We start from the raw sequence: 25,513 nt of genomic DNA, 5'->3' as shown, positions 1-25,513 counted from the left end.
AGGGGGTGCCGGTACAGAGTCACTGTGGAGGCTATATACAGGGGGTGCCGGTACAGAGTCAATGTGGAGGCTATATACAGGGGGTGCCGGTACAGAGTCAATGTGGAGGCTATATACAGGGGGTGCCGGTACAGAGTCACTGTGGAGGCTATATACAGGGGGTGCCGGTACAGAGTCAATGTGGAGGCTATATACAGGGGGTGCCGGTACAGAGTCAATGTGGAGGCTATATACAGGGGGTGCCGGTACAGAGTCAATGTGGAGGCTATATACAGGGGGTGCCGGTACAGAGTCAATGTGGAGGCTATATACAGGGGGTGCCGGTACAGAGTCACTGTGGAGGCTATATACAGGGGGTGCCGGTACAGAGTCAATGTGGAGGCTATATACAGGGGGTGCCGGTACAGAGTCACTGTGGAGGCTATATACAGGGGGTGCCGGTACAGAGTCAATGTGGAGGCTATATACAGGGGGTGCCGGTACAGAGTCAATGTGGAGGCTATATACAGGGGGTGCCGGTACAGAATCAATGTGGAGGCTATATACAGGGGGTGCCGGTACAGAGTCAATGTGGAGGCTATATACAGGGGGTGCCGGTACAGAGTCAATGTGGAGGCTATATACAGGGGGTACCGGTACAGAGTCACTGTGGAGGCTATATACAGGGGGTGCCGGTACAGAGTCAATGTGGAGGCTATATACAGGGGGTGCCGGTACAGAGTCAATGTGGAGGCTATATACAGGGGGTGCCGGTACAGAATCAATGTGGAGGCTATATACAGGGGGTGCCGGTACAGAGTCAATGTGGAGGCTATATACAGGGGCTGCCGGTACAGAGTCAATGTGGAGGCTATATACAGGGGGTACCGGTACCGACTCAATGGGTACAGGTTAGTCAAGGTCATTTGTAAAGTGACTATGCACGCATAATAAACAGCAAGTAGCAGCAGTGTAAAAACAAAGGGGGGAAATCAATGTAAATAGTCCGGGTGGCCATTTCATTAATTGTTCAACGGTCTTATGGCTTGGGGGTAGAAGATGTTAAGGAGTCTTTTGGTCCTAGACTTGGCGCTCCGGTACTGCTTGCCGTGCGGTAGCAGAGAGAACAGTCTATGACAGGTGACTGGAGTCTTTGAATTTTTTGGGGGCCTTCCTCTGACACCGCCTAGTATATAGGTCCTGGATGTCAGGAAGCTTGGCCCCAGTGATGTACTGGGCCGTACGCACTACCCGCCTTATGGTCAGATGCCGAGCAGGTGCCATACCATGTAACCGGTCAGGATGCTCTCGAAGGTGCAGCTGTATAACTTTTTGAAGATCTGGGGACCCATGCCAAATCTTTTCAGTCTCCTGCGGGGAAAAGGTGTTGTCGTGTCCTCTTCACAACTGTCTTGGTGTGTTTGGACCATGATAGTTTGTTGGTGATGTGGACACCCCTCATAAGAGGACTGACCACGCCTCATAGCCTGGTTCCTCTCTAGGTTTCTTCCTAGGTTTTGGCCTTTCTATGGAGTTTTTCCGAGCCACAGTGCTTCTACACCTGCATTACTTGCTGATTGGGGTTTTAGGCTGAGTTTCTGTACAACACTTTGAGATATCAGCTGATGTAAGAAGGGCTATAGAAATCAATTTGATTTGATTTGACATCAAGGAACTTGAAACTCTCGACAGGATCTACTTCAGGCCTGTCGATGTTAATGAGGGTCTGTTCGGCTCTCCTTTTCCTATAGTCCATAATCAGCTCCTTTGTCTTGCTCACATTGAGGTAGAGGTTGTTGTCCTGGCACCACACCGCCAGGTCTCTGACCTCCTCCCTATAGTCTGTCTCATCGTTGTTAGTGATCAGGCTTACCACTGTTGTGTCATCAGCAAACTTAATGATGGTGTTGGAGTCGTGTTTGGCCACACAGTCGTGGGGGAACAGCGAGTACAGTAGGGGACTAAGTACACACCCCTGAGGGGCCCCAGTGTTAAGGATCAGTGTGGCAGACATATTGTTGCCTACCCTTACCACATGGGGGTGGCCCGTCAGGAAGTCCAGGATCCAGTTGCAGAGGGAGGTGTTTAGTCCCAGGGTCCTTAGCTTAGTGATGAGCTTTGAGGGCACTATGGTGTTGAACGCTGAGTTGTAGTCAATGAACAGCATTCTCACATAGCTGTTCCTTTTGTCCAGGTGGGAAAGGGCAGTGTGGGATGCTATAGAGATTGCGTCATCTGTGGATCTGTTGGGGCGGTATGTGAATTGGAGTGGGTCTAGGGTGTCCAGGAGGATGCTGTTGATGTGAGCCATGACCAGCCTTTCAAAGCACTTCATGGCTACCGACATGAGTGCTATGGGGCGGTAATCATTTAGGCAGGTTACCTTTGCTTCCTTGGGCATAGGGACATGCTGGTCTGTTAGAAACACGTAGGTTTTACAGACTCGGTCATGGAGAGGTTGAAAATGTCAGTGAAGACACTTGCCAGTTGGTCCACGCATGCTTTGAGTACACATCCTGGTAATCTGTCTGGCCCTGTGGCTTTGTGAATGTTGACCTGTTTAAAGGTCTTGCTCACATCGGGTATGGAGAGCGTGATCACAGTCGTCCAGAAATGCTGGTGCTCTCATGCATGCTTCAGTGTTGCTTGCCTCGAAGCGAGCATAAGATCTGGTAGGCTCGTGTCTCTGGGCAGCTCACGCCTGGGTTTCCCTATGTAGTCCGTAATAGTTTTCTCGACAGGATCTACTTCAGGCCTGCCACATCCGACGACATCCGAGCCGGTGTAGTAGGATTCAATCTTAGTCCTGGATTTCTTATAAGAGTCTGGATTAGTGTCCCGCACCTTGAAAGCGGCAGCTCTAGCCTTTAACTCTGTGCGGATGTTGCCTGTAATCCATGGCTTCTGGTTGGGAAATGTACGTACGGTGACTGTGTGGACGACGTCGTCGATGCACTTATTGATGAAGCCAGGGACTGAGGTGGTATACTCCTCAATGCCATTGGATGAATGCCGGAACATATTCTAGTCTGTGTTAACAAAACAGTCCTGTAGCGTAGCATCTGCGTCATTTGACCACTTCCGTATTGAGCGACTCACTGGTACTTCCTGTTTTGGTTTTTGCTTGTAAGCAGGAATCAAGAGGATATAATTATGGTCAGATTTTCCAAATGGAGGGCAAGGGAGAGCTTTATATGCATCTCTGTGTGCGGGGTAAAAGTGGTCTAGAGTTTATTTTCCTCTGGTTGCACATGTGACATGCTGGTAGAAATTAGGTAAAACCGATTCAAGTTTGCCTGCCTTAAAGTCCACGGACACTAGGAGCGCCACTTCTGGATGAGCATTTTCTTGTTTCCTTATGGATTTATTCAGCTCGTTGAGTGGGGTCTTAGTGCCAGCATTGGTTGTGGAGGTAAATAGACGGCTATGAATAACATAGATGAGAACGCTCTTGGTAGATAGTGTGGTCTATAGCTTATCATGAGGTATTCTACCTCAGGTGAGCAATACATCAATACTTCTTTAATATTAGACATCGCGCACCAGCAGTTATTGACAAATAGACACACACCCCCACCCCTCGTCTTAACAGACATAGCTGCTCTGTCCTGCCGATGCATGGAGAAGCCAGCCAGCTCTATATTATTTGTGTTGTCGCTTAGCCACGTTTCGGTGAAACATAAGAATTTACAGTTTTTAATGTCCCGTTGGTAGGATAGCCTTAATCATAGATAGCCCAGTTTGTTTTTCAATGATTGCACGTTGGCCAATAATACGGAGGCTAGTGGTGGTTTACCTACTCATCGGCACCACGCCCTCCTCCCCCGTTTTCTCCGTATTTTCTTCACGGTGACGACAGGGATTTGGGCCTTGTCTCGACAAAGCAGTATATCCTTCGGGTTGGACTCATTAAAGAAAAAATCTTTGTCCAGTTCGAGCTAGTCATCGCTCTTTTGATGTCCAGAAGCTCTTTTCGGTCATAAGTGACGGTAGCAGCAACATTATGTATGAAATGAGTTACAAACAATGCGAAAAAACAAACAAAATAGCACAGTTGGTTAGGAGCCATCCCCTCCAGCGCCATTATAGAAATAGGATGCCATTTGAGATGCACAATCTGCTTAACGCTCAATGGAAATTCTCTTCTACACATTGTTCTCTGCATCCCAAATGGCATCCTATTCCCTATATAGTGCACTCTGAGACCTATAATACTCCACTATACAGTGCATTCTGAAAGTATTCAGACCCCTTGACTTTTTTTTACATTTTGCTGCGTTACAGCCTAATTCTAAAATGGATTCAATTCTTTTTTATGACGATACAAGCTTGGCACACCTGTATTTGGAGACTATCTCCCATTCTTCTCTGCTGATCCTCTCAAGCTCTGTCAGGTTGGATGGGGAGCATCGCTGCACAGCTCTTTTCAGGTCTCCAGAGATGATCGGGTTCAAGTCCAGGCTCTGGCTGGGCCACTCTCTGGCTGGGCCACTCAGAGACCTGTTCCGAAGCGTTGTCTTGGCTGTGTGCTTAGGGTTGCTGTTCTGTTGCTGCCACCATCATGCTTCCCCGTAGGGATGGTGCCAGGTTTCCTGTAGACCAAACGCTTGGTATTCAGGCCTAATAGTTCAATCTTGGTTTCATCAGACCAGAGAATATTTTTTTCTCATGAGAGTCCTTTAGGTTCCTTTTGGCAAACTCCAAGTGGGATGTCATGTGCCTTTTACTGAGGAGTGGCTTCCGTCTGACCACTCTACCATAAAGGCCTGATTGGTGGAGTGCTGCAGAGATGGTTGTCCTTCTGGAAGGTTATCCCGTTCTGTCAGAGTGACCATCGGGATCTTGGTCACCGTCCTGACCAAGGCCCTTCTCCCTTGATTGCTCAGTTTGGCCGGGCGGCCAGCTCTAGGAAGAGTCTCAGTGATTCCAAACTTCTTCCGTTTAAGAATGATGGAGACCGCTGTGTTCTTGGGGACCTTTAATGCTGCAGACATTTTTTGGTACACTTCCCCAGATCTGTGCTTTGATACAATCCTGTCTTGGAGCTCTACGGACAATTCCTTCGACCTCATGGCTTGGTTTTTGCTCTGACATGCACTGTGGGACCTTATATGAACAGTTTTGTGCCTTTCCAAATCATGTCCAATCATTTGAATTTACCACAGGTGGACTCCAATAAAGTCATATAAATATCTGAAGGATGATCAATGGAAACAGGTTGCATCTGAGCTCAATTTCAAGTCTCATAGCAAAGGGTCTGAATACTTTTGTGAAAAAGGTATTTCTGTTTTTGTTATTTTATAAATTTGCTAACATAAATAAATAGTTTTTGCTTTGTCATTATGGGGTATTGTGTGTAGATTGATGAGGATTTTTTTTAAATTTAATCCATTTTAGAATAAGGCTGTAACGTAATGAAATGTGGAAAAGGGGAAGGGGTCTGAATACTTTCCGAATGCACTGTACAGGGAATAGGGATGCAGACGTAGAGATTATAACACTGCTTATAGCTCAATCGAAATGATTCACTATCTATACGTCTGTCTGTTGATTATCGTTTTGTTCCGTGGAGCTTAATCAATCATCATCATGTAATTAATCAACCATCATGATAATGAGATAGCAGTAATAATTAGGGTGATGGAGACCACTGTTGCCTAAGAATCTGGTGCAAATAGAGAGCAGTGCTAATTAAAGTATTCATCCAAAATGGCACCCTATTGTCTATATAGTGCACTACTTTTGCCAAAGGTAGTGCACTATATAGGATAGAGGGTGCCATTTGATCAGGGGACAGACAGACAGACAGGTGTTGTTACTGGGCGGCAGGGAGCCTAGTGGTTCGAGCATTGGACTAATAACCGATAGGTTGCAAGATTGAATCCCCGAGCTGACAAGGAAAAAATGTGTTGTTCTGCCCCCGAACAAAGCAGTTAACCCATTGTTCCTTGGCTGTCATTGAAAATAAGAATTTGTTCTTAACTGACTTGCCTAGTTAAATAAATAAAACATTAAATACTGGAACAGGTCAGTTAATCAGCTGGTGAAACAAAAATTGGGCCAGCCAGCCGCGCTCATTCTCTTTGTCGCTATCCAGCTCTCTCTCTCTTTTTCTCTCCCACTCTGTCCCCTCTCTCCTCTTTGTTCGTCTCTCCCTCCCTCTCTTTCTCTTTCTGTTTGTTCGTCACTCTCTCCCTCCCTCACTGTCTGTTTGTCTCCCTCTCTCCCATTCCTCTCTCCCTTTCTGTCTCTCAGCAGCTGCATCCCTTTTCTCCACCCTTCTCTGAAAGTGTGCACTTGCACACTAATTCTCGTCATGGATTCAACAATGGTGGAAACTGCCTCTAGCCAATGATTACGCCAATCCAATACTTTTAAATCCATGACACATAGTGTGCCTTGGGAAACAGGTGGGAAACGGGTGGAGAATCGGGACGCAGAACAACTTTGGATCATTCCTGCCTATATACATGGGCTTGCAAAAGTATTCACCCCCCTTGAAATTTTTCCGATTTTGTTGCCTTACAATGTGGAATAAAAAAAAATGTTTTGGGGGGGGTTGTAATCATTTGATTTACACAACATGCCTGCCACTTTGAAGATGCTAAATATTTTTTATTGTGAAGCAAACAAGAAATAAGACAAAAAAGAAATATGAAAACTTGAGCGTGCATAACTATCCCCCCCAAAGTCAATACTTTACTTAGAGACACCTTTTGCAGCAATTACAGCTGCAAATCTCTTGGGGTATGTCTCTATAAGCTTGGCACATCTAGCCACTGGGATTTTTGCCCATTCTTCAAGGAGAAACTGCTCCAGCTCCTTCAAGTTGGATGGGTTCTGCTGGTGTACAGCAATCTTTAAGTCATACCAAAGATTCTCAATTGGACTGAGGTCTGGGCTTTGACTAGGCCATTCCAAGACATTTAAATGTTTCCCCTTAAACCACTTGAGTGTTGCTTTAGCAGTATGCTTAGGGTCCTTGTCCTACTGGAAGGTGAAACTCCGTCCCAGTCTACAATCTCGGCAAACTGAAACAGGTTTCCCTCAAGAATTTCCCTTTATTTAGCGCCATCCATCATTCCTTCAATTCTGATCAGTTTCCCTGGCGATGTAAAACATCCCCACAGCATGATGCTGCCACCACCATGCTTCACTTTGGGGATGGTAATCTCAAAACACAGCATTTTCCTTGATGACCAAAAAGCTCAATTTTAGTCTCATCTGACGAGAGTACCTTCTGGCTTCTGGCTTTTTTCTGGCCACTCTTCCATAAAGCCCAGCTCCGTGGAGTGTATGGCTTAAAGTGGTCCTATGGACAGATACTCCAATCTCCACTGTGGAGCTTTGCAACTCCTTCAGGGTTATCTTTGGTCTGTTTGTTAACTCTCCGATTAATGCCCTCCTTGCCTGGTCTGTGAGTTTTGGTGGACGGCCCTCTCTTGGTAGGTTTGTTGTGGTGCCATATTCTTTCCATTTTTAATAATGGATGTAATGGTAATCTGTGGGATGTTCAAAGTTTCGGATATTTTTTTAGAACCCAACCCTGATCTGTAGTTCTCCACAACTTTGTCCCTGACCTGTTTGGAGAGCTCCTTGGTGTTCATGGTGCCGCTTGCTTGGTGGTGCCCATTGCTTAGTGGTGTTGCAGACTCTGGGGGCTGTCAGAACAGGTGTATATATACTGAGATCATGTGACAGATCATGTGACACTTAGATTGCACACAAGTGGACTTTATTTAACTAACTGTGTGACTTCTGGAGGTAATTGGTTGCACCAGATAAATATAAAAATAGATCTTATTTAGGGGCTTCATAGCAAAGGGGGTTAATACATATGCACACACCACTTTACCGTTTTGTTCACCAATTTGGTCTATTTTCTGTATGTCCATCACATGAAATCCAAATAAAAATATATTTAAATTACAGGTTGTAATGCAACCAAACAGGAAAAATGCCAAGAGGGATGAATACTTTTGCAAGGCACTGTACCCATATTTATTGTGATCTAAAAGCGCAAAACTGATCCTAGATCAGCACTCCTACTCTGAGTAGCTTGATACATACGGCCCCAGGTTTGAAAACCAGTGGCCTGGGCGGGGCCATCCAGAGTAGAGAGAGAGTTAGAGGGCGATGGTAGAAGCTTAGGCCTCTTTATTAATGTCACAGTCACTAGCCAGTAATTCCCTCAGGCTTCTTGTACTCCAGCTTGTTAATGAGTCAGTGCTTATCATTCAGCATTGTTAACAGGCTATAGCCTCCCTCCCATCCTCCCTTGAGCCACTCATGATTGTCGAGGTAACAATCCCAACTAGCACCCTATTCCCTTTATAGAACACTACTTTTGACAAAGGCCCACTATATAAGGAATATGCTGCCAATTGGGATGCAACCAGTCCGTCAGTCAAAAACAAACAGCATACAGGACGCCTGTCAGCCAGGTTCTGCGTCTCAAATGGCAGCCTATTTCCTATATCGGTCCTGGTTAAGAAATAGTGCACTATATAGGTGATAGGGTGCCATTTGGGACATTAATCAGTCAGTCAGTCAACAATAAACAGCCCACAGGAAATCGGTGGTGTGAGTGGTTCTTTCAGGAGGCCTCTATGCTGCCAGAGCCCCATTCCCTGAGCAGACTAAAGTGAACTGCTGGCACAGAACAGAGGCCATCCCTCTCTCCCGTCTGTAAATCTCAACCAAATTAATGATTGGTCTACACCCGCATGCCGTCCTTTGATATTTATTCATTATTGGTCACAGCTGAAAGAACAGCCTCTCTCTGCCTCACTCAATCCAGCGGTCCACTGCTGAGCCGCACGAGACAGAATGCACTGAGGTAAATAAACTATTAACCACGTCGTGTTGTGGTCTTCTCTATGAGACCACACAATGGATGCATCCCAAATGGAACCCTGTTCCCTACATATTGCTCTATGGGCTCTGATCCCAGATGGCTCTAAGGGACAAATGTAGTGCACTACATAAGGAATAGGGTGCCATTTGGGATGCAGACATTATTCCCCGAGATCTGTAATATGGCCTCTGCAGAGAAGGGGCACCGTCAGTGACGAGAGGCTAGCGGTCACCATGTGTGTATGTGTGTGTGTGTGTGTGTGTGGACACAACACACAGGCCTAAGGTAACTGGGTTAGCGATACAGAAACAGGGGCTGCAACCCAAATGACACCATATTCCCTATATGTTTGCTCTTCTTTTGACCAGAGCCCTTAAGGAAACCCATAGGGTTCTGGTCAAAAGTACTGCACGACATAGGGGATGCCATTTGGTACTTATTCTTGCCCAATCACAGTGATCTAATATGTATCCTTCAGCGATATACTCCATCTGAACTGCTCCACTGCACATCCAGCTGTGGAAAATGGATTTGTCAAATGGTGTGCAATTAGAAGCTCCCTGTATGGGGGCCACAGCACAGACAAACCGTTAAGCGCTGTCCTTTCCCTGGCTTTGACACACTGCTCATAATAACAATATGCTCTCTCCTGTATTGTTTCGCTAATACATATCATTCATGTGCATTTTGTTTCTGGGCAGAAGAAAGTAAGAGACACCCATAACATGGAGGCTTTGAAAGGTTGAAAGCAACAGTATGGATTTTGAGGTGTGTTGTAGTGACAGACAGGCTTGGTGCATCTGATGGTTTATCTGCAGTGCATGTATCTGTCTAGCTAATCGCTTTTCCTCTCTGATACATGACATTGCATTATTTACGCTAAGTAGGCCCTTCTGTTCAGTGCCTTTTAAAATGAACTCCCCATTCACTGGCCATTATCACCATTATTTGACCCCCACCCCCTCCCCTTCAATTCCCCCCTCCATCCATCTATCTAGGACTCTGTTCCAAATGGCACCCTATCCCCTATATAGTGCACTACTTTTGACGAGGGCTCTATGGGCAATGTGGAACGCAGACTACCACTAGGTCGGACACACGACATTAAGCCATGTGTTGCTGTATATCAATTATTTAAGTCCCAAAAATGTATGTAACAATCGCCGATTGCTCCTTTAACAACCTGATCAGATAACCTAGATTGATCAACAATAGTGTAAAACAGCTTTAAGCTACAACCAAAAAGCTCAGGGAATCCATTGGTTGTTCTTGCATGGTCAATTCTCCACCAATACAAACCCTAATCAAATGTGACATATTTCTGAATGCGAGAAGTCCTCGTTGCACTGCAGGTGCAAATTTCAATCTTGGCGTTGGATTGACAAAATAAGCTCCGCATGAAGAACCAAAATCACTATCAGGTCTATGCCCTCTCAATTTCAGAAATCAGGACTTTATCTCATCTTATACATGCTTGAATTTGATGAATATTTTCAATAATTGCAATCATTATTTCTATTTACCGGGCCATGATAGGATTTCATTAGCATGTGCTCAACACTGACCTCAGTTGCCTCCCTATGGGGCCTAGTCAAAAGCGGTGTACTATATAGGGAATAGGGTGCCATTTGGGACTGGGACTCAGTAGCAGCAGAAGTAGCAGCAGAAGATTGTTTATCATCCCTACCCCCAGCAGTAGGTTACAGCTTCTCACTGACCATTGACTCACATTGACAACCCCTCCACACTGCTCTCAACACATATTTCATACGCAGAAGCACATAAAATACAGTTATGCATAATTCAACAGACAGTAAAAACAGCTGACATAGTTAAAGTAAGTGTTCGCATGCGTTCAAATTGGTGGGGTTCTGTGTGAGTGCACATCTGCAAGAGTGTGTGTGTGTGTGTGTGTGTGTGTGTGTGTGTGTGTGTGTGTGTGTGTGTGTGTGTGTGTGTGTGTGTGTGTGTGTGTGTGTGTGTGTGTGTGTGTGTGTGTGTATCTGCAAGAGCGCGCGTGTGTGTGTGTGTGTGTGTGTGTGTGTGTGTGTGTGTGTGTGTGTGTGTGTGTGTGTGTGTGTGTGTGTGTGTGTGTGTGTGTGTGTGTGTGTGTGTGTGTGTGTGTGTATCTGCAAGAGCGCGCGTGTGTGTGTGTGTGTGTGTGTGTGTGTGTGTGTGTGTGTGTGTGTGTGTGTGTGTGTGTGTGTGTGTGTGTGTGCGTGCGTGCGTGCGTGCGTGCGTGCGTGCACATCTGCAAGAGCATGAGCATGAGAGAATATAGTGTTTGGTGTTTGGTTTTTTAGAGTCTGATAGTGAGTCTGGGATAGTTACTCTCTATTATATAGGCTATAACATTACTACTTGCTTGTGACTGACCCTCGTCGGTCAACAATTACTGATAGAACAAATCAATACATAAAAAGGTGATTTTCTGCCAATCATAGGCTGTCTAATCGACAGACAGTTGTTGATTGATAGACGTGTGTGTGTGTGTGTGTGTGTGTGTGTGTGTGTGTGTGTGTGTGTGTGTGTGTGTGTGTGTGTGTGTGTGTGTGTGTGTGTGTGTGTGTGTGTGTGTGTGTGTGTGTGTGTGTGTGTGTGTGTGTGTGTGTGTGTGTGTGTGGCCTACTGTATCCAGTGAGGGCTCTCCCAATGATCAATTTTCAATGTCACTAATGATCATGAGCACATTGGCCCCACATAATAATGTGCAGGGGTAGCCTATTTATGCGCACATATGTGTGTGACACCGAGAGAGGCATAGCACAGGCCTGTTTGTGCACATGTAAGTCACACACATTCTTTAAAAACAAGAGCAGAAATTCAGTTGGAGTTCAGGGGGAGGGGGGACATGCCCCATGAGCTTATTATTAACGGCTCCGTGACTCCCTTGTAATCACACGGTAACAAATAAAACGTCAACAGGATAGAGCGTCAGATAGTGGAGGGGAAGAGGGGGGAGTGTGGGAGGAGGGGCGAGAGAGATGCTTACCAAAAACGATGAAGTTGCTTTGAACAGAGGCTGCCAGTAGTGTCAATAAGCTCAGAGTCCATAGACCAGGGACCGGGTAAGAAGGGAATGCCATGGTCGGTTGGACACACAGATCTGTTTGTTCGTCTCGATGAATCCTCACGAGGGTAGGCAGAGGAGCACCGGAGTGTTACCAGAGTATTACCTACAGCAGTGGAGATAGAACCAGACCATTATTGATGAATTGCTTGCTTTCTGATTGGTTGGCCGGTGCTGAATGAACGTTTGGACATCGCTACTCACGTAACTGCTCCATGGGTTTTATCAATCTGCCTGTGTCATAAAGTATCGGGTGGTGACGCAGTGACCAACTCTATAGCCTACTGCCATAAAAGGCAACTGTAAATCACTAAAGGCGGAAAATCAGTGTCTGTTATCATTGTTATCAGAGGTTTTCAAAGCGGGGTCCATGGCCAGATCTCAAAATATTTGTGTCATTTTTTTTTTACATTTCATTTTTTTTTAATGAATATTACTAACAACTGTTTAAACAACTTTTGGCCATGGATCTGTGGAATAAGTTTAAAGTCTGCAATACAATACAATGTTCTATTTTTAAGTTGTTGTTCTGATTATGAGGGGGGTCACTGATGAATTTGTTATTCCAAATGGGTTCCCCGGACCCAAAGAGTTTGAGAAGCCCTGCCCTAAATGTATTCAGTCCACCTCTAAATGTAAAGGTGCAGTGCCAGTTATAAGCAATGTTTTTTCGGAAGTCAGTCGGTGTCTCAACTTACTGTTAGTTAGGATAGTAAAAGCACACAAACTGCAATTTCTCAAATGTGGTTGTGCATCAGCAGTTGTTCTCTTGTTGTGTCAGGCACTGACAGTCACTCAATTAGCCCATGTCAGCTAACATTTTATAGATTTCTAGGTACGTAATCATGGCTGAATTACTGACCGGGCACATGAGGAACATGCCCAGGGTCCCCAACCTCCAGGGGGCCCTCATTGATTTTGTTAGTCACTCTCACTCAGATATCATATTAACATGGCATTAGTCATGACAAAATGTGGAACATTGGGATAATTTTGCTTTAAAACGGCTTTTCTTCTCTCAATCCCATGGCAAAATGTGTAGAATTGCAGGAAATTAGCTTTACAACAAATCTTGCTATGGTCCTGAGAATGCTACAAGCTGCCATGTATAGGTGGGATGTTTTCTGGGACCAAAACAACTCCTGTTAACTACAAATAACACAAATCAAATCCCCCTATTGGCCAAGCAAAACGCAGGAGTGAACAGCAAGATGCTTGCACCGGTCGCCCGTTGAGAATTCCCTGTCTGTGCTTCACATGACACAGATGTAACGCACATTGTGTCACTATAATGCATACCCTCGGGCTCTCACAAGCACATAGCTTTACATGGAAGCCGAAGCAAGGCTAGGATCTACCCTCGAAATGCTCCTTCATTGTCACCGTTCGGTTCAACGGCAGCGCGAGCCATGGCGAGAGAGAGGTTGCCTGCGGGACGGGCGGGCGAATATAGGGCGGGGATAGGATAGGGCAGGGGGGTGTTTATTCTTGTTGGAACCATTCGAGGAGTGTGTCAAGAAAAACACAGAACTGATTGGTAGGCTATAATAACATTATTGCGGATCACCACTAATAATAGCCCCTCTACAAAGGATTGGATAAGTCCAACCTAAAGATAGGTATAGCCTACAAGGCACCTGCAATGCTGCTGGATGCGGCGTAGAATCGAGAATGGAGCCCCGGTAGGAACCACCTTTCCGACACCTTTCTCCCAATAAACGAAATTAGCCTAAGTGTGGAGGAAATCGGAGACACCTAGTAGCCTATAAACGTGGAAATAACAGTGCAAACGGCGCGCTGTTGCAGCCACACGACCAGTGTTAAAATCCGTGAGGGAAGAGACGGCGGGGCATAACGTAGCTACAGTCCAACAACAAAAAGCATATTCGCACTAAATTATACAACGCGTTTAGCGTTTTATTCCCGGGTCAATATAACGGTTTACCTCCACCACCTGCCAGTAACCTAGGCTACTGAGCGAGGCGCACGCAGAAACATTCCAGGACAAGAACGCATCGTATTTACAACAGTGACAGGTGTCTCACGTTCGCTTACAGCCCGGACACAGCCAACAACAATAATATTCCTAAGGACAGACATAGCAGCATACACACCGATATACGCCTCTGGAGTCCGGGTCCTGCACTATTTGTCGCCGTTGGTTCTGGTCTGGAAGTGGTCCTTGTGATGCAGGATAGCTGGCGCTGGATCTGAGGTCTCTCTGGATATGTCTATATTGACTTTTTTTTATCTTCCTTCTTCGGCTTCTTGTTTTTCTTGCGTTTTCCCTCTCTCCACGGCTACCGTTCAATGCAGCAAAAACAGTCTGTCTGAAAGACAGGAGGGAGGAGGGGTGGCGTGTGGGGCGGAGGAGTGAGGGAGGGGGAGGGGATTTTAATACGATTTGGCCGGTACCATTCGGATAACAGAGCCAGCGCATACTGCCTGGAAGAGGGAGAGACACGCACGCAGAAAGAGAGAGAGAGAGAGCTAAGAGACCGATTGAGATATATTTGGAAAGAAAGAGAGAAACTGAGATTTCATAGGCTATTCATATAGATTGTATGCCCAGTCATCTCATAGTATTGTTCTTAGCCTCTTATAGACAAATTAGAATAGTTCTTTCTGAATTGATTTTGTATTATTATATATTTAGTCGTAATAGTCTATAGGTAGAAGTGGTAGTAGGAATAGTCCCCATAGATAACTGATGTAGGCCTAGACCTGACATGTTTTGCTCTGCTTTCTGAACTGTAGTTGGGGCCTTTTTGGCTGACAGCGCGAGGCGTGGTCTGTCTGAGTGGAATCAACACGCGCCAGACCCGCCAGGTGGGTGTTCAGTGGAGGGGGGAGGTTCAACTCGCGAGGGGATTAAGGATTAGTTTTGCACGCGGATTAGTTCGTGTGTGTGGGGAGGCATGGGGTTAAAACATGGTGGATGCCGGCACGAAAAGCCCAATCACTACCATAGGCAACAAACAGGAGGCAGGAGGAAATCAATGTCAAACTGGGGGATAGACAAGGGATCACCAAACTGGCAGCTGTAGTAGCAGCAGGATTGTTTTTACTAATATAATGTCTCTTAAAATTCAACACATAGAGGCACATATGCCTACTCATTGCAGCATTTAATGCATCCGTTTAATTCAAACGCGGTGTTTTAATTAGCTGTTGGAGAGGACTGAAATTATAGTGTCTTTAAAAAGTCACTGACAGGGCATGTGAGTGCAGGACAGCTCCAGGTGCTGAAAACAGAAGCACGAGGCAAAGAGTTGTCATTGCGCGCATTCCTATACGAGCGGCAGTTGCATAATCAACATACAATATCAACATGTCATTTGATCTATTTGTAATGATGGTGAATACCTAGAATACTTAATTTGTGTAATTGAAACAAATGTGCACACATGCACGAGCAATGAGTTTTTTTATATGGCTTAGGTCTAATATATAATTAAAAGTAGTTACATAATGTGACACTCATTATTGCCTATAATTACATTTATTATCATAATTTCCCACAAACTGGCAGTCAGAGCGGGTATAGACTATTCTATATTCCTCATGAATGACTTATGGATAGATGAGTGAATGAGTTCAGATCACATGAAAGAAATGATAAGTGGGGGAGGCAGATGGGTGTCTGAGTTAAGATGTCAAGCTAGAGCTGTAGTCTTCCAAGGGAAGGTGTCTGACGAGGTAAGTCACTCCGTACCAAGCGGCGCATGCACTGCGCACACATTCCCGACTCCTGCTAAAGGATATCGCGGTACTGCGATGAGAACTGATAATAAAATGCATGGCTTAGGGAAACCAAAACGCATCTGTTCTGGAAATGGCATACTTCGTTTTATAGAAACAATATATTATTTTGCCACAGAATCTCCATTAGATTATCTCCACATTGAGAGACAACATACACATTCGTATAGACACAATATTGTAGTGAAATAAAAGGTATGCTTTAGGTACATCTACACATTTGCTAGGTTTATGTTTTCTAAAAAGCCACTTGGCTCCTGATACAACTCATCTCTGCCGGGACTCGAACCCGGAGCCTCTGGATTAGAAGTCCAGCGCGCTATTCCATTGCGCCACAGAGACTGAGTCTCACCAAATGATGATAAGAGAGTTTATATTTCCCCCTACCGTATACAGCATCCTCATCACGCAGCATCAGGACCACTTGGCTGCTGTTCACCGACAGACCGGTAGAGGTCGCACTAACAGCATCACTATGCAGCGCCAAGATGGCGATATCAGTTTCTGTGCGTTTCATCTGAGGGATAGGCAAACATCTTTGATTTCATGCATAATTACGCTGAGTAATTATTTGAAAAAATACAATATTAAGTGCATTTGTAACAATTCAAGTAACTCGTAAATATCAGATACAAGCATCCGATAAAATGATGCTCTCATCATGGACATGTCCCCCCTTCTCTCTTGGTGAATAGAATCTATTACTCCTTCCTTATGTCACCAGTTTTTCTTTAGACCATGCGCTCTCTGAGATCTAAACGGCGTAAGGTAGCTTAAATGCTGACCAACCCGTGCGCCAGCACGCGCAAGTTGATTTTGTTAAACACCACCAGAAGCGGTCAGGACATGCAGGTTGAAATATCAAAACAAACTCTGAACCAATTATATTAATTTGGGACAGGTCAAAAAGCATTAAACATTTATGGCAATTTATCTAGCTAGCTTGCTGTTGCTAGCTAATTTGTCAATGAATAAACATTGGGTTGTTACTCGTCATCTCCTCCTTCCTTGTTTTTCTTCTTTGGACTATATATGGCAGTTGTCAAACAACTTTACAACTGACAGGAGTGTGGACCTCATCTTTCAATCACCCATGTGGCTATATGCTCCTAAAACCCAATGAGGAGAAGGCACGTGGGTATATGCTCCTAGAAACAGGAGGCGGCAGGTAGCCTAGTGGTTAGAGCGTTGGGCCAGTAACTAAAAGGTTGCTAGAGTGAATCCCTGAGCTGACAAGGTAAAAATCTGTTGTTCTGCCTTCATTGTAAATAAGAATTTGTCCTTAACTGACTTGTCTAGTTAAATAATACAATGATGGGAGAGGCAGCATATTGAGCATCACATATAGAACCAATTTGTATTTTAGAGCCCGGCCGTGCATCATTCTTAATTGGAATCAGGTTGGAACCACCAAGACTCTTCCCAGAGCTGTCCACCCGGCCAAACTGAGCAACCGTGGGAGGAGAACCTTGATCAGGGAGGTGACCAAGAACCCAATGGTCACTCTGACAGAGTTCCTCTGTGGAGATGGGAGGACCATCCAGAAGGGCAACCATCTCTGCAGCACTCCACAAATTAGGCCTTTATAGTAGAGTGGCCAGACGGAAGCCATACCCCCCTTTAGGCTGTCTCGTCGTTGATGGTAATCAAGCCTAATACGGTTGTGTCATCTACAAACTTGATGATTGAGTTGGAAGCATGCGTGGCCATGCATTCATGGGTAAATAGGGAGTAAATGAGGGGCCTGAGCACACACCCTTGTGAGGCCCCTGAGTTGAGGATCAGCGTAGTGGTGTTGTTTCCTACCTTCACCACCTGCGGGCAGCCTGTCAGGATGACCAGGACCCCCAGGGCTTAATGGGCTTAAGGGCTTAATGATGAGCTTGGAGGGTACTATGGTGTTGAAGGCTGAGCTGTAGTCAATGAACAGCATTCTTACAAAGGTATTCCTCTTGTCCAGATGGGATAGGGCAGTGTGATGGCGATAACATCGTTTGTGGATCTATTGGGTCGGTATGCAAACTGAAGTGGGTCTAGGGTGTCAGGTAAGTTGGAGGTAATATGATGCTACATACGTCTCGTGTCTGAGCTGTTGAATTGCGACTCCACTTTGTCTCTGTACTGACGTTTAGCCTGTTTGATTGCCTTACGCCGGGAATAACTGCACTCTTTGTATTCAATCATATTCCCAGTCACCATCAAAAATGCAGGTGTTTCAGCTTAGCTCAGTGCCTTATGTGGTGGCGGGGCGAGCGAGCAGAAAATAGGAGCATTGCACCGTGATTGGCTCAGTGTTCTGTCACTCATGGAGACACGACGTCATCGCCAAGTTTAAGTCCTTAGTAAGGGTAGACATCCAAAATTTCAGCCCTTTGGGTCCTGCCATAGAGTTATATTACAAGTTCCCTTCCAAGAAGACTCAAGGTCATTGGCCGCAGATTAAATTACATAAAGATTACACAACAAGTTGGAAATCACAAATTCAACAATGAGTGGTTTATAAGGAATTGGCTACCTGCAAGCATTGCAAAGCAATCACTAACATTAGCCTGCTATTCAATGGAGTGGCTGTGTGTTTGTTTTTTTGTTGAGTTCCCACCATAAATCCAGAGAATGATGACAGAGTATGATGACAAAATTTGCCCCCAAAGGACCATCGCGCCACCTTCACAAGGTGAGTCCAAAAATGTATTGTATGCTGCTGCATAAATTACATAATATGCAAAGGAGATATACTGTAGCTATATATTGTATACTGTAGCTAAGAAAGTAATACTAAGTGTATGTTGTGTAGTAAGGTATTAGTAGCCAATGTGACTCACCGTAATAATTGGGTCTATTTTCACCAATGCAAATTCAGCACAAACGTTCTATAATAGAATTGTGTTATTTGACGTGTCAAGTTAAAAGCTTATTTAACACGTCAAATAGTGTTATATGACGTATGTTTTTTGACACGCAAAAACCCAAACGGTGTTCAATGTGCCTCACCAATGTCTATTTTCACCTCTTAATTTCACCTACTGTTCTAACTTGGTGGCGCACATGTAGCCTATAACCTGTTTTAGAGAAATGTTATTGAATATTGTAAGCGTTCATTGTTTATATGCCCCCTCTATTTATCCTACGGTTCTGACTTGTACTGGAAGTACACTGTAAGAACTGCCCATGTTCTGAATTCTGTCAATGCACATCTCAAAAGTGCTGAACAAAGTTATATTGAGTATGTCCGTCGTTGCTCGCTAATTAATGTCTTAATCGAAATTACAGATGGCCTCTTATCCGCTCATCCCTATGCCATAGTTTGTACATCTCAATTGTCAGTAGAAAACACATTTGTTTAAGCAAGTGAGCCATATCAGCCATGTTTTTTTAAAGGCAGTAAATGAGGCTGAATGAGCTGTTTCGCTGTCAGACAAGGCTCTGCTGAAAGCCAGCTGTGGCAGCAGTAAGGTGTTGGGACTCTGCTGTTAGGTTAACAGTTTGCAGGCACCGTTTGTCACCGTTCCAAAACAATTAATGTATTGTTTAGTGTTGTGTAGTGGCTTTGCTGGCATTTCATCCAACATTTTTGTTTGCCCCACCAAGATTTACATGCTGAAATAGCCACGGATCCATATATGTTTCAGAAAATGATAACTCAGTCAGCTTTCATATCAACCTTCTGCCCTGGCTACAAAATGCTATTAATGGTGAGGTGAGATGTGGACACATAAAACAAAGTAATGGGACTGTCTCTTTCACTAGGCTGAGGATGATCCACACACTCCACTCCCGCTGTGGCGGAGATACAGATACGGACTCGGATCGAGACTTAACTTGGGGCTTGAATAGATATTAGAGATTCGAGTTGAAACACCACAAGCTTAAGCTCTGACTTGCAAGCGGCATTAATGCTGATTTGAATCTCTGAGTGATGTAAATGTGGATCTATTGCAGATAAATGGAAGACGTAAATGGAGACAAAGGTAGGACATTACCATGTGAAGAGGCAACCTGTTTACTATATATAGATATGCAGCACTATTTTTGACCAGAGCCATATGGGCCCTTTTCAAAAGTAATGGACTTCATAGGGAGACATTTGAGAAGGTGACATTATTGTTCAGTTAGATAATAAACAGGGTGATATTATGGTCCCATTTCCATTATTTCAGTTTAATTTCCCCCATCACACAACAGTATCCTTTTCTATCCTTGTGAAACCGGACTGAACTCGCCATAGGTAAGTAAAACAGAATGTGAGCTAAGTGAAACAAAACATTAGTCTGAGACCAGGCTATGCCTTTCCATGATAGAAACAGAAACAAAAGGAAAAAAAATAGGTTAGACATTTATTTATTCATTCAATTACTGTGTTGGGGACAAAGACAAGAACATTTTTTTAAAAAGCATCCCTCGTGTCCCTTCTCTCTCTCTCTTCCTGCACTCCTTTTCTCTGCTCTCATCATTCTGCTCACATGTATGCAATGGCAGCAATGGAGGTCAGTATTGACAGCACAATGACCACGTAGCCCGAGCGATACACCTCAGGAATCTTAAATCCCTTACCGCTATCCCAGAACTAACAAAGAGAGAGGGAGAGAGAAAGAAAAGGAGAATATATTAAGGAAAAACAAGGACCGGCAGACAGTGTTGACTTGTGTTGTTGTGCGCTGTGGACACAGTACTTACCAGATGGCGGATTCCGTTCAAGGTGTGGTAGGACACAGGGAAGGCAATGCCAAACTTGGCAAGGCTGAGCAGAGCAGGACCAACGGACAGGGAGTGGATCAGGTCAAGGTAGTATGGATAGTTACCTGGCAACACCAGTGCTAATAGAGCAAATGCTGAGATACCTGAGAGAGAGAAAGAACAATAAATATATGTTGAGGGCTGTGATCATGTGGGCCTTTCCACATACTGTACAAGGTTGTTACATTACCTCCACTGAGACCCACTCCTGTACCTCTGTGTGTGATGGACATCATCATAGGCATTGACCACCTGCAATACACAGGGTACCATGGCCATCACACATACAGTATATAAAACACAGCATTTGTAGTTCACACTGGATATAAACCCTATCAAGTTCAAGTTGGAGGCTTGAGTTATTCCCGGCCATGTCATCTGACGTTTAGTCTAATACACTGTGGCCTAGCTGGTCCAGCAAAAGTGATAAAGGATCATTACATACATAGAGTAAAATATCTTGTGAGGAATGGTTGTTTTGTGCTTTAAAAAAAGGTACTTGTGCTCCCCTGATCCATAAATCATGTCACAATACACTGAATCAAAGCTGTGCCTATGGTCTTCCCATGAAATGAATCGCTGATGGCCTGGAGACTCAATGGACTGTACAAACAGAATCAAGCAACTCAGCACCAAATTCAACAAGGACAGCTATTACTGAGGTGCAGTGTGAGCTTCTTTATTATCACACATGTAGTTAACTTACTTATAGATGGTCAGATGTGGCGACATGGGTCGGTTCAATTTGTTGTTTTTGGCCCAAAACGTGTTCATTTCCTCATTTGCTGTGGTTCCCATTGGAACAGCACTTAGAGGCAGAGAGAAAAAATGAATTTAGAACACAAGGCTATAGGACACTTTTATCTACATAGAAAAATAACAGAGACAAGTGTACACAGACACACAATCGACACATCTACTCACTGTCTGCATAGAATGCCAAACTGAGGGCGGAACAAGCAAGTGCCCTGTCGGGTAAAGGTCCTGAGAGAGATGAAGCAAAACACATTTAGTAATGTTAGTAATAACAAGGTTTAAGGACAATATTCGTGAGCAGCTTCCTTCTTAATTCATTACAGCTTGTTTGATATTGGTGAGAAGGTTACGCAATGGCTCAATTAATAATGCACAAGCAATCATAAACTGTGTGGTCAAAGTTCAACATTTCGAGGGTGTTAATGTTCAAATATCCTAGATGAGCTGAAGTTACTGGGCCGTTCTATATGAGGAAGAAATACTAGTACGCTAGCTAGCGAAGTAGCTAGTAGTAAAAGGGTTCAACTTCTATTTGAGTCACACGTGATGAGAGGAGTCCCAAGCTAACCTCACATCCAAGGTTGGGACAAGCTAGTTAGTTACGATACTTCACAAGCAGGCTAAAGTTAGCTATCTAGATTGGCCGTTACATCCATGGAATTTGGACGCATGGCTTCCATACGAATGTAGAGCTCATTGTAGCGTTTATAAGCTATCAAAATAACATGTACATCTCAAACCTGTCGTCACAGTAGGAGTTAACTATTTAACTTGTATGCAACGGGGTAACGCAAGCTGTCTAGGTAAGTTAAACAATCTACTTGAACATCAAATTATTCTTAATGAGTAGTACACGTCTAACCCCCCCCCCCAAATAAAATGTATCAAAGTTAGGTACGGTACAATTAGCTAACTACTGACCTTAGAAGCAACGCCATTTTTTATTTGACAGCTGGAACAGGATATGGCGTATCTAGATGTTATGCCGCGTTCGTAACAACTAGGAACTCGGGAAATCTCTAACTGACAACTCGGGGAAAGAACGTTTTGAACAATCATGCAATTCGGAATTACTACTCGGGAATTCGGACCTCTATCTGGAGCTACAACTTTCCTACCTGAAGTTCACTGACGTCATGATTTGACCTTGTATTTTCCGCGTTACCAGTTGTTTTGAACGAGGCACCAGTTCCGAGTTCCTAGGGTTTTAAACGCAGCATTATTATATTTTTCCTGACACTACGGTCAGCCACAACGTCATAATCCCCGCCTATTTCTACAATTTATCTTCTTAAAATGTGATTTGAAACCTAAACCGAACCTTAACCACACTGCTAACCTTATGCCTAACCCTAAATCTTAAATTAAGACCAAAAGCATCACAAAAAAATGAATCCGTTTTTACAATATAGGCAATTTTGACTTTGGTAACTAGTGGAAACCCATGCACTATTTTCACTCCACTTGGATACTTTTTATTTATCCCTTATTTTACCAGGTAAAATGACTGAGAACACGTTCTCATTTACATCAATGACCTGGGGAATAGTTACAGGGGAGAGGTTGGGATGAATGAGACAATTGGAAGTTGGGTATGATTAGGTGGCCATAATGGTATGAGAGCCAGATTGGGAATTTAGCTGAGATTAACATTAGTGACCACAGAGAGCCAGGACACCCATTTTAACGTCCCATCCAAAAGATAGCACTTTACACAAGGAAATGTCCCCAATCACTGCCCTGGGGCATTGAGATTTTTTTTTAACCAGAGGAAATAGTGCCTCCTATTGGCCTCCCACCACAACTTCCTGCAGCATCTGGTCTCCCATCCAGGACCAACCCTGCTTAGCTTCAGTGGCAAATCAACAGTGGGATGCAGGGTGGTATGCTATGGCTGGAAGTTACTTTTTCGTAGCAGGTTAGGAGAATTAACGCAGTGATTAGTGTTCATGTAGCAGGTTAGGAGACTGAAGTTAAGGTTCGGAAAATGGTTAGTGTTAGGGAAAATGCTCTCATAACCTGCTACGAAAATCACTTCAAGTAGTAGCTGTATCGAAGTAGCTGAAAAGTGTGTCCCCTGGGCGGGTCTGTACTGCCATTTTGAGAAGGTCATTTTGAAGGGTAGGCCTAATGTAACAATTATTTACTGTAAATCTGTTTAAAAGCTAGAATCTATCATTTACACAATAACAAAGCTGTCAGCCCCCCTGAGTTTTGGAGAAGAAAAGCTGAGGAATGTGCGTGTTGAAATGTAACCACTCTCATAGACCGCTGCAAGGACTGACCATCCATGATATCAAAATGATCGTTTTAACCATGTTTTGAGGCTATACAGTGTGTTTACATTTACATTGGAGTGAAACAATCTTATATTTTAGGTTCTGATGGGGTACGACAGTTGAATTAAGATCATGCAGTATTTCTAAGTTATATACTTCAAAAATCAACGGCTATAAATTGAAAGGCAGAGGCTACGAATACGGAGTTCTCGCCCCCACCCCTCCTCGCTGGACACATATTTCTCCAATCAGATCCGAATCCCTTCTGCACATACATGTAGGCCTACGTTTCTCTCGTCACTCACCCTCTTCCGAACCCTCAACCAATCTTATCGATATGATGATTTAGAGCTCTCGGTCTCGTATTTCTGAACATCTGCGATTTGAACAAACGTTCCAAAAAATATATTTGAATGCGACAACCTTTTCTATCTGTTGTAACATATATTGCCGTAGCACAAGCATTGCATTGGGGCAAAAACAGTTAGCGTTTTGTGTGATGATGTAATCATTATAGTTATGTAGCCATTTAGCCAGCAGTCGTGGCTCCCGTTTATCCAGTGTTTGCAATGATGATAAAAAAATAACATTAACTCGCTATTGACCTGTCTGCCAGACCTGTCTGCCCTTGACCAGCACAAAAACATCCTGTGGCATTCTGCATTATTATCGAATAGCCCCCGTGATATGCAACTTTTCAGGGAAGTTAGGAACAAATATACACAGGCAGTTAGAAAAGCTAAGGCAAGCTTTTTCAAACAGAAATTTGCATCCTGTAGTACTAACTCAAAAAAGTTCTGGGACACTGTAAAGTCCATGGAGAATAAGAGCACCTCCTCCCAGCTGCCCACTGCTCTGAGGCTAGGAAACATTGTCAACACCGATAAATCCACTATAATTGAGAATTTCAATAACCATTTCTCTACGGCTGGCCTTGCTTTCCACATGTCTACCCCTACCCCGGTCAACTGCCCGGCACCCTCCACAGCAACCTGCCAAAGCCCCCACCATTTCTCCTTTACCCAAATCCAGATAGCCGATGTTCTGAAAGAGCTGCAAAATCTGGACCCCTACAAATCAGCCGGGCTAGACAATCTGGACACTCTCTTTCTAAAATTATCTGCCGAAATTGTTGCAACCCCTATTACTAGCCTGTTCAACCTCTCTTTCATATCGTCTGAGATTCCCAAAGATTGGAAAGCTGCCGCGGTCATCCCCCTCTTCAAAGGGGGTGACACTCTAGACCCAAACTGCTACACACCTATATCTATCCTACCTTGTCTTTCTAAGGTCTTCGAAAGCCAAGTTAACAAACAGATTACTGACCATTTCGAATCCCACCAAACCTCCGCTATGCAATCTGGTTTCAGAGCTGGTCATGGGTGCACCTCAGCCACGCTCAAGGTTCTAAACGACATCATAACCGCCATCGATAAGAGACATTACTGTGCAGCCGTATTTGTCGACCTGGCTAAGGCTTTCGACTCTGTCAAAACAACATTCTTGTTGGCAGACTCGACAGCCTTGGTTTCTCAAATGATTGCCTCGCCTGGTTTACCAACTACTTCTCTGATTGAGTTCAGTGTGTCAAATCGGAGGGCCTGTTGTCTGGACCTCTGACAGTCTCTATGGGTGTGCCACAGGGTTCAATTCTCGGGCTGACTCTCTTTTCTGTATACATCAATGATGTCGCTCTTGCTGCTGGTGATTCTCGGATCCACCTCTACGCAGACGACACCATTCTGTATACTTCTGGCCCCTCCTTGGACACTGTGTTAACTAACCTCCAGACGAGCTTCAATGCCATACAACTCTCCTTCCGTGGCCTCCAACTGCTCTTAAATGCAAGTAAAACTAAATGCATGCTTTTTAATCGATCGCTGCCCGCACCTGCTCGCCCGTCCAGCATCACTACTCTGGACGGCTCTGACTTAGAATACGTGGACAACTACAAATACCTGGGTGTCTGGTTAGACTGTAAACTCTCCTTCCAGACTCACATTAAGCATCTCCAATCCAAAGTTAAATCTAGAATCGGCTTTCTCTATCTCAACAAAGCATCCTTCACTCATGCTG

General features: G+C 44.4%; 2 protein-coding genes and 1 non-coding gene across 7 annotated transcripts in view; all 3 read right to left on the bottom strand.

Moving 5' to 3' along the window:
* cadm3 (cell adhesion molecule 3) overlaps nucleotides 1–14,251 on the bottom strand; it is a 74,801-nt gene extending 60,550 nt beyond the window's left edge. The window contains exons 1-2 of one of the 3 annotated variants that reach the window (XM_052464116.1): nucleotides 14,021–14,251; nucleotides 11,829–12,012 (exon numbers count right to left, since the gene is read on the bottom strand). In XM_052464116.1, the coding sequence (XP_052320076.1) occupies nucleotides 11,829–11,922 (94 nt within the window). In that variant the 5' untranslated portion in view covers nucleotides 11,923–12,012; nucleotides 14,021–14,251. The remainder of the gene's footprint in view (nucleotides 1–11,828; nucleotides 12,013–14,020) is intronic. The other 2 variants (XM_052464117.1, XM_052464118.1) reach the window with 2 other exon arrangements.
* Nucleotides 14,252–15,936: 1,685 nt separating this feature from the next.
* On the bottom strand, nucleotides 15,937–16,010 carry trnar-ucu (transfer RNA arginine (anticodon UCU)). Its single transcript has one exon. It is a non-coding gene; the product is annotated as a tRNA-Arg (tRNA).
* A 3,980-nt stretch (nucleotides 16,011–19,990) lies between these two features.
* Nucleotides 19,991–22,296, bottom strand: sdhc (succinate dehydrogenase complex, subunit C, integral membrane protein). Of its 3 annotated transcripts, none has more exons than XM_035788650.2 (6): nucleotides 22,080–22,296; nucleotides 21,327–21,386; nucleotides 21,109–21,210; nucleotides 20,593–20,654; nucleotides 20,343–20,506; nucleotides 19,991–20,232 (listed from the first exon to the last, which is right to left on the bottom strand). In XM_035788650.2, the coding sequence occupies exons 1-6, from the start codon at nucleotides 22,094–22,096 to the stop codon at nucleotides 20,125–20,127; spliced, it is 513 nt and encodes a 170-aa protein (XP_035644543.1). In that variant the 5' UTR covers nucleotides 22,097–22,296; the 3' UTR covers nucleotides 19,991–20,124. The 3 variants fall into 3 exon arrangements, with proteins under 3 accessions (XP_035644543.1, XP_035644546.1, XP_035644545.1); XM_035788653.2 differs by lacking the exon at nucleotides 22,080–22,296 and adding an exon at nucleotides 21,899–22,010; XM_035788652.2 differs by lacking the exon at nucleotides 22,080–22,296 and adding an exon at nucleotides 21,727–21,861.
* Between the last annotated feature and the right edge of the window lie 3,217 nt (nucleotides 22,297–25,513).

The sequence above is a fragment of the Oncorhynchus keta genome, chromosome 15 (genome assembly GCF_023373465.1).
Source record: "Oncorhynchus keta strain PuntledgeMale-10-30-2019 chromosome 15, Oket_V2, whole genome shotgun sequence".
NCBI classification, from domain to species: Eukaryota; Metazoa; Chordata; class Actinopteri; order Salmoniformes; family Salmonidae; genus Oncorhynchus; species Oncorhynchus keta.
The sequence above is the reverse complement of the archived record's forward strand: the minus strand, read 5'-3'. Positions and strand labels throughout refer to the sequence as shown.

What these genes read in the sequence shown, in the direction of transcription:
- sdhc (XM_035788650.2), bottom strand. An exon ending in TTTGGCATTCTATGCAGACA is followed by an intron (nt 21,211 to 21,326) that starts GTGAGTAGATGT and finishes TCTGCCTCTAAG; the next exon opens with TGCTGTTCCAATGGGAACCA. An exon ending in CCACATCTGACCATCTATAA is followed by an intron (nt 20,655 to 21,108) that starts GTAAGTTAACTA and finishes TGTGTATTGCAG; the next exon opens with GTGGTCAATGCCTATGATGA.